This window comes from Aplidium turbinatum, chromosome 4 (genome assembly GCF_918807975.1).
Source record: "Aplidium turbinatum chromosome 4, kaAplTurb1.1, whole genome shotgun sequence".
Lineage (NCBI taxonomy): Eukaryota > Metazoa > Chordata > Ascidiacea > Aplousobranchia > Polyclinidae > Aplidium > Aplidium turbinatum.
In genome coordinates, this window is record NC_137475.1 from 40,485,989 (window position 1) to 40,494,875 (window position 8,887).

Below are 8,887 nucleotides of genomic sequence, written 5' to 3' on the forward strand. Positions count from 1 at the left end.
GAAAACTAAATCTAAGTGACGAACAATACCGTTGTCTTCATTTATCTTGAAAAAATGCTGCCTAAACTTATCAACAAAAAATACCGTAAATAACGGCAAGGATCCGAAAGCAGAATTTGCTCGACTTTGGCATGAATTTAGTGAGACATCTAACAACTCCACACATACAATAACGGGCTCTCAACGGCTGTAAGATCATATAATCAACCTGGTTCTGGGCGCTTTGTGTAACAGTTTAGGGGAAGGCACTACTTGAAATGATGCACCACACAAAAGATTTTCAATGAAGACTGAGTCTAAAAACCAATGTGGATTGTGCTGCACAGTGACCTCAAGTTTAGGACAGAAAAGGCACAAAATATCACGATAAAAACGAAGACCTGGTGGGAAATTTTCGAGAATCATAACACGATGCAAATACCATAAACGCGTAGTTTGCATCATTGCATGCTGTTCTGAGCTGGCCGGCAACCACAAAGGTAGACAATAAAGGCAGTTTATACAGTAATTCGATAACAGCGGAATAAACGATAAGTTTCTGGGCAGCCGATTGTAGCATCTAGACAGCGATAGACACGTGTATCGCTCATGAGGCTGTTTTTTTGTTGTTTTTTTTTATTTTATTTTTTTATTGAAAAGTAAAAACAGTTGTACAGTACTGCCAAGTATAAATACATTGAGCATTTGATTTCCAAACTTGTAAGGTCAATTAAGAAAGTAGAGTAACAATACAAAAGAAACAATTGGTGAAGGCAATCATACTGTTGATACCAATCTGTTGCACAGTAGGTTTTAGGTTATACCTGAATCAAAAGAATAAAAAGTATGCGATAGATTTGGAAATTCATTGTGGCTATGATATCACTTTTATGTTTGGGGCTAGTGTTTTGTCTCCACAATAATGGACATCTAACAAGTACGTTCATACAATTGTAGCCCAATAGATATTCTTATCAAACATATGCCAAAAGGCGTTGTTCTGTTAGACATGAAATCAGATGCATTGCGCAGTAGGGTGGCTCGTTTTTGAACTTTTTTTTTAAATTCTCTCGGGGTAGTGGGGAAATGGTGCCAATGAGTGAGAAAAGGCTCACGACAAAATTTGAAATTCGTAAAAAATTGTCTTCAGCTTCCTCATGGGGCCCAAAAATCGAAAAATGGGGTCAAAAAAGCAATTTTTTTCAAAAATATTTTTAGTTTGGGTAAATACAATATTGTTTAGATATATCTAAATAACCTAAAAAAAAATTGAAGTCATTTGAACTATTCCTTCAGCTTCCTCACAGCTTTTGATGATTTTCATTTTGCTGAAAATTTCGCATTATTGTTTGTGGTTACATAACTACAAACTTCGTTAGTGACGTAGATTCAAATAAAGGACGTCACTTTTTCCTACCAAATTAACCCAATTTTATTAAAAAATGACGTAACAGCTCAAGGCAGGTCTATAAAGGGAAATAGAATGACGTTTTATAACTGGCAAAATGTCTAACGCAATTATGTATCATGTAACTACCCACAAAAATGCGAAATTTTCAGCAAAATAGAAATTTTTAGAAGCTGTGAGGAAGCTGAAGGAATAATTGAAATGACTCCAATTTTTTTTCTTAGGCTAATTAGATATATCTAAACAATATTGTATCTATCCAAACTAAAAATATTTTTGAAAAAAATTGCGTTTTTGACCCCATTTTTTGATTTTTAAGCCCCATGAGGAGGCTGAAGAGAAGTTTTTACGAATCTCAAATTTTGTCATGAGCGTTTTCTCACTAGTTGGCACCATTTCCCCACTACCCCGAGAGAATTAAAAAAAAAAGTTAAAAAACGAGCCACCCTATTGCGCAGCCAGCTAGGTAACACATTACAAGTCAGAATAAAAGTGTTTATGTTACTGCGCGTCCAACAACCCACATTTGTGGCCAAAAAATAAACAAATCAATAAGAAGGAATATAATGTAATGCATGCAATTGCATAAACGAAGAAGGATCTGCATGTTGCCTAATTGCTCTCTTGTAGTGCAATGATGCTACATGCAGATGGCATGTGTGAATAAGTATCGCTTACTACGGCGCATTTCACAAAATTCTCAATTCATGTGAATACACAGCAAATGATAATAGTTAATAATAGAATTCTTTCGATGACATTGGGTGCTTGATTATCATGTTCTACTTATGCTACAGTGTGGAGAGTTTGTAAGGGGCGTCGGTATTAAAGAGGTGTCACTTTGAAGATACTCTTTAATTTTTGTTTTAATAACCCAGAGGGTTGTTTTGGTAAATTTTTTGTTGTCCCACATATATTCATCTCCAATGTCTAGTGAAATTTTCTTTTTAATTATGGTACTCTTAACTGTATTTAGGATCAGCAGAATCAATAGGTTGTCTGCCTGTCTGCTTGGAAAATGGTTGTATAGGATTATATCAGTTGTAAGTTTAATCTTTTGTTTTGTTATTGATTGGTATATGTTGTGTTCTTAGCTTATTCAATCAGAGTCATACTGGAATTCTGTTTTATTATAAAATTGCACAACCAAGATATAGTGTGAAACCTGCAAAGTAAGCCCAAAACGAGAAGTGCCAATTAACAAAAGCAGGCGGATGAATATTAAGCAAAAGAGAAGACCTGAGGGAAACGAAAACAAAGTACATCGTTTCAATGCAAATAAACTAAAATACATAACACCTCCCCAATAAAATTTATGACCACCCATAACGAAGAGGTGGTTGGCGTCTTCTCTTGGATCGCCTTAATGTTTGTTCTTGATGCGATGACGATGATGGATCGTCGGTCGCTATCGGCGTCGATGAATCCTCGGTCGCAATCGGCGTCGATGAATCCTCGGTCGCAATCGGCGTCGATGGATCCTCGGTTGCAATCGGCGTCGATGGATCAAGAACCTCGTGAGCTGTCGATGACGACGTGAAAGTAGTCTCTCCTGGGTCCTCGTCTTCCGGTGAGAGGTAACGCGGACGTAGCTGGTCGATGTGGCGTCTCCATATTGGACCTCGAGGGTCCACTCGAACCTGCAAACTACGACTCCCGTGTCGCTTCACCACGACGGCAGGAACCCACCGAGGGCTTCGGCTTTGCCTGGAACCAAAGTATAAAGCATAACAAGGATCACCAACATCGAAGTTAATTGTTTTCCGGTTTTGTTTCCGAGGCGAAGGACTCGTCGATGGTTTCGTGATCTGAGCTGAGGAAGGAAGTAAAATATCTAATTTAGTACGTAGTTGTCGGTGGTTTAATAACTCACTGGGAGAGTAACCACTGGCATTAGGCGTACGGCGAAACTGCATCAAGAATTGAGTGGTGGCACTTTTAGGCGGTAACGACGATTTTCTCAACGCCTGCTTGAAAGTGCGCACCAAACGCTCTGCAGCACCATTCGTAGCTGGATGGTATGGTGCTCCAGTGATGTGGACTATACCCCTAGCTTTACAATAATTCTTGAAGCCTTCTGAAGAAAACGTAGTCGCATTGTCTGAGACAATGGAGTGGGGGTATCCAAAATGGGCAAAATCCTGCTTTAAAAGATCAATAGTAGCAGACGTCGATACGGAAGAAGTTGGGTGAATAGAAGGATACTTACTATAAGCATCGGGAACAATAAGCCAATTGGAACCTAAAAAATTAATAGCGTGATCGACATGAATTCGACTCCAAGGCTTCTCTGGAGCTATCCATGGGTGGATAGGAGCCTTGCTTGGTGCAGCTTGGTGCTCACCACATGTAGTACATGTTCGGCAGAGGTCGACAATGTCCGCATCGATATTAGGCCAGTAGACTGCTGTCCTGGCCAGCTGTTTCATTCGCTGCATGCCGAAATGACCTTCGTGTAAAATAGAAAGAATGTCATTGCGGAGTTTAAAAGGAATAACTACTCTAGAACCATATAATAAACAACCATAACATGTTGTTAGAGAATCAGCAACTCTTCTAAACTGTTCGATTGGATCGTTAGCATTTGATTTCGCAGGCCATCCTTCTTGTGTAAAGCGAATGATTTTAGACAAGACTGGATCCTTGGAAGTTTCCTTGCGCAAAGTAGAAGAATCGGAATGACTAACCTGCGAATCCAACGTATCAATTGCGCAGACAATATCAACATCTGCACTTTCCTCCCCATCAAAAATTGTGTCATCGTTGGACGGAAGACGGCTCAAAGCGTCAGCATTTTGGTGATGCGTTGTTTTTCGATACTCTATAGTATAACTAAATTGACTCAAAAACAACGCCCAGCGTGCTAACCGGTTAGACGCCAGCGAAGGGGTAGGTTTATTTGGACCAAAAAGTGAAAGTAAAGGCTTATGATCTGTTACCAAAATAAACTTCCTACCGTAGAGGTATTGGTAAAATTTCTTCAAAGCGAAGATGATGGATAAAGCCTCCTTTTGGATTTGGCTGTAGTTTCTTTGAGACTTTGTCAAGATTTTCGACACATTGGCTATTGGCCTCTCGCTTCCGTCCGGGGAGCGGTGAAACAGTGTGGCGCCAATGCCCACGCTTGAAGCGTCGCATGCAATTCCTAAAGGAAGCAACGGGTTAAAGTGTACGAGAACATCGTCTGCGGAAAGAAACGTTTTTAATTTTGCAAAAGCGCATTTTTCTTTGTGTTCCCATCTCCAAGGAACACCACTCTTGGTTAAATGATATAACGGTTGCGCTACCGTAGAAAAATCTGGGGGCAAAAACTTAGAATAAAATTGAACCGACCCCAGAAAAGAACGTAAGGTACCAGCATTGGAAGGAGCAGGCATGTTCAGCACAGCATCGACTTTAGGACCCTTTGAAATCCCCTGTTTAGAAAGAACATGACCTAAGTACTCGACATTTGCCTGGGCAAATCTACATTTTGCCTTCCTACATCTAAGACCTTTCGAAGATAAACGATCGAGTAGTCGTTTAAGGTTCTGGAAATGCTCTTCCGCTGTAGCTCCACTTATCAAAATGTCATCCAGGTAGACTGCTACACCTGGAAGGTCACTAGTTAAATCATCCATTATCTTTTGGAAATGACCTGGGGCAGAAGAGATGCCAAATGGCATAACATTTTGCAGTAAAACCCCTCTATGAGTACTTAATGCCAATATTTTTCGACTCTTTGGACCTAACCTAATCTGGTTATAAGCATCTGCCAGGTCAATCTTAGTGAATCCGTGGCCACCCCCTAGTTTACGCATTAAATCCTCTGGAAGAGGCAAAGGGTGCCTGTGAGTTTTAAGTTGTGGATTAACTGTCGAAGAATAGTCACCACAAACCCTTAATTTTGATTTGTTACCTTCGGTAGAAGCCTTGCGAACTGGTACTACAGGAGTTCCCCAGTCGCAAAATTGTACAGGTGTCCAGATACCTTTTTCTATGCAGAGTCATAGGCAAGAGCTAAGTCTTCTTGAATGGCGAAAGGCACTGGTCTGGGCTTTGTAAACACTGGTTTACAATCAGAGTTAAACTCAATCTCTAATTCGTAATCCTGAAGACAACCTAACTCAGGTTTAAATAAGTCTTCGTATTGGTCACATAACTCGGAACATGATTTTTGCAAGTTAAAATATATGTCGTTGTGACGATGAATAGCATGTAAAGATGAAGAAAAGAACTTATCTACCGAAATATCTAGTGCTTGAATAGCATCACGCCCTAATAAGTTAAGGTTAGGGATTTCACATACCATAAATTTAACTGTGGTCGTCTTTCCCGATTTGTTGCAGCTCACTTCGGCAGTGAAAGATCCAATAATAGGCATCGAGTGCTTACTTGCCGACTGAAAACGTAGCTGCGGAGTCTGCAAGATAGGTTTGCCTAGCTGCGACCAAACTTCAGAAGAGATTAAATTTCCCCCTGTAGCTGTATCAAGTTCCATTAAGACGGGAAAAGACTTAATAAAAATTTGAACCTCGACTTTAGGAACTTTACTCGACGAATTATGAACAGTATTTACCTCCTGTATGCAGTTGACCTTAGAAGAATGAACTTGTGCGGCTTTTTTACGACATGCGGATTGTACATGCCCTGTAAGTTTACAGAAATGACAGACCGCATTTTTAAATCTGCAGTTGTTAGCAAGGTGATTAGAGTTACCACATCGATAGCACTTACTTTACTTGTTCGCATTAGCACTGGCCACTGCAGCTTTCTTGAAAGAATATCGTCTATCGGTGCGTTTAACTTTATGTACCACCGACGGTTCAGTGCCAAACACCGTCTCCTTAGCCACTTTTGCAGTGTCTTCAGTTTCTATGGCTATTTCAAGAGCACGTGAAAAAGTAAGATCGTCAGGTTTAATTTTAAAGAGAGCTTTAAGAACTGCTTCGTTTCCTACCGAGCACATAAAACAAGTACGCAAAGCTTCATCTAAAGGATTAGTAATAGAAGAAAAGTCGCACGTGGCAGCGGCTTGCCTTATTCGTGCACCCAATTCTGGAACAGTCTCACCTGGTTTCCGCTTCAAGTTGCTCCAGAAGCGAAATCGTTCACGAATAACGAAGCGCTTAGGGTCGAACTGTGCCTTCATGTAATTCGAAATTTCCGCCATTGTAAGTTCATTGATTGGCTTTGCTGTAGACTCTTGTGCGGCCAGATTGAGGATCATCTTGTAGATGCTGGCTGACTGGTTAGTGAGGAAAACTTGAGCCTTCTTATCATCAGGAACGGACTGTGCTTTTACAAATGTGCAAAAACGTGACCAATAATCAGTCCAAAGTTCTAAAGTTGAATCAAACTCACAAAATTTAGGAATAGCTTGAGATAATCGATTTTGGTTTTCTGATTCGCATGGAATTTTGAGGGCTGAAAATAACTCCTTCAGTTGTTCTTCATGATGACGTTCTTGCTGTTGCATTTGTTGTCGCGCCTGTTCTTCTTGTTGCTGCATTTGTTGTCGCATATGTTCTAGCTGCGACTGCATTAATTCCACCACCTTGTCCATATTGTAAATAATTGTAAAAATTAAAAGTTGTAGAAAGTAAAACTCGTAGGGACTAAAACTGAACACTTCTGCGTACCACTGTAAGTTTCTCGTTCAGACGTTCAGCATCCCATCCTCGTCGCCAAATAACTCTGTTGTGTTCTTAGCTCATTCAATCAGAGTCATACTGGAATTCTGTTTTATTGTAAAATTGCACAACCAAGATATAGTGTGAAACCTGCAAAGTAAGCCCAAAACGAGAAGTGCCAATTAACAAAAGCAGGCGGATGAATATTAAGCAAAAGAGAAGACCTGAGGGAAACGAAAACAAAGTACATCGTTTCAATGCAAATAAACTAAAATACATAACAGTATAACATTTCTATTTTTATCCAAATTGATTTCGTGAAGGTACATTCAGTTAACAGGTGTTTTATATTGTCAATATCCATTTCGCAAAATTTGCACTGAGTAATTTTGTTCTGGCTGCAACGCCATGAGTTGGATTGTTTGTAAAAATCGCCCCATTTAAAAGCTGAATGTGTTATGCGATAACAGATCGATATGTCAGAGTTTGAGAAGTATGGTTTGATATTTTTCCTCATAAGGAGCATTTCTGACCAGCTTATTGGTTCATTGTTTAGACTCTTAATTTCAGTTTTAGTTTCTTTTTGTGTTTTTAGGGTTGTGTATATTGTATTATATGATATATCAGTCCAGTCAAGATTGTGTTTTCGGAGTTGGAGAAAAGTACGGAAAATATCAGAATAAAACGAATTTGGGCAATCAGAGTGTGCTTCAATTAGGTTATATAATTTTGGGTTGATGTACTTATTTTATAGTTTATATTATACTTTGCCCACTCATGCCATAGTTCTGTAGCTTTATCGAGTGTAGACAGGTGTCTAATTTGGTCAGCTCTACTGGTTTGGAATTTTGTTTATATGTCAATCATTTTTAATCCTCCATTTTTAATTTCTGCAATGATTTTATTTCTGCTTAATTGCTCAATTGGAGATGGATACCATAGAAAATTGTATAAGATTTTGTTTAAAGATTGGATATGCTTTTTTGTGGGTAAAGAACCCTTCCCATGTGAAGAGATATAGGCACGAGGAGAGTATTTATTATGGTGATTTTTCCTAGAAGGGAGAGTGGTCGAAATTTATGAATGTTGGCAGTCGTTTCAGTTTGTTTTATCACTTTTTCCCAGTTAAGAGTGTCTAGTTTTTTGTTGTTGTTTCCTAACCAGATTCCAAGGATTTTTATTTCATTTTGAATTTGAATGTGTGGGTAATGTTGCTGTACTTCACTTTGTAACTCTGGTTGTGATACAAGCATTTGTGTTTTATTTTCGTTATTTTTTTGTCCTGACATTTGTTGGTAAAGTTTTAATTCTTTAAGTGTTTCAGTAATAGAATTAAGGTTGCTTGTGATAAATGTTGTGTCGTCTGCGTATTGTTCGATTTTTATTGCTTTTTTGTTGATGGAGAAGCCTTTTATTGATGCATTGCTCTCTATGTGGCGTGTGAGTACATCGGCGCATATTATAAAAAAGAGCATGCTCAGAGGGCATCCTTGTCGGATGCCTCGCCTAATGTCGATTTTTTTTGTCAGTGCTCCATTCATTTCAACTCGACTAGAGATGTTTGAGTATATAAGGGTTAAGTATGAAATCATCATTGGCTTAAATCCAATTTTTTGGAGTATTTTGTACAGAAAAGAATGTTCCACTCTGTCAAAGGCCTTTTCAAAGTCTGTTACCATTATATATAATTTTCTGTTTTTTAGTTTTGCTGCTTCGATGGCTGCTTGAATATTCATTGTAGCGTGTTCAATTCGTTTGTTCGGTAGACCACATTTTTGGTTGGGTTGAATCAGTGTTTTCATTAAGGGCGTGATTCTATTGGCTAGGATTTTGCTTAAAATTTTATAATCAGTGTTCAATAATGAGATTGGTCTCCAATTTTTGAGCA

General features: G+C 38.9%; 1 protein-coding gene across 1 annotated transcript; it reads right to left on the reverse strand.

Annotated features, from left to right (window-relative positions):
• Positions 1-5,363: 5,363 nt before the first annotated feature.
• Positions 5,364-5,867, reverse strand: LOC145769164 (uncharacterized). The gene has a single exon (XM_082580756.1). The coding sequence runs from the start codon at positions 5,865-5,867 to the stop codon at positions 5,364-5,366; it is 504 nt and encodes a 167-aa protein (XP_082436882.1).
• Positions 5,868-8,887: the final 3,020 nt, after the last annotated feature.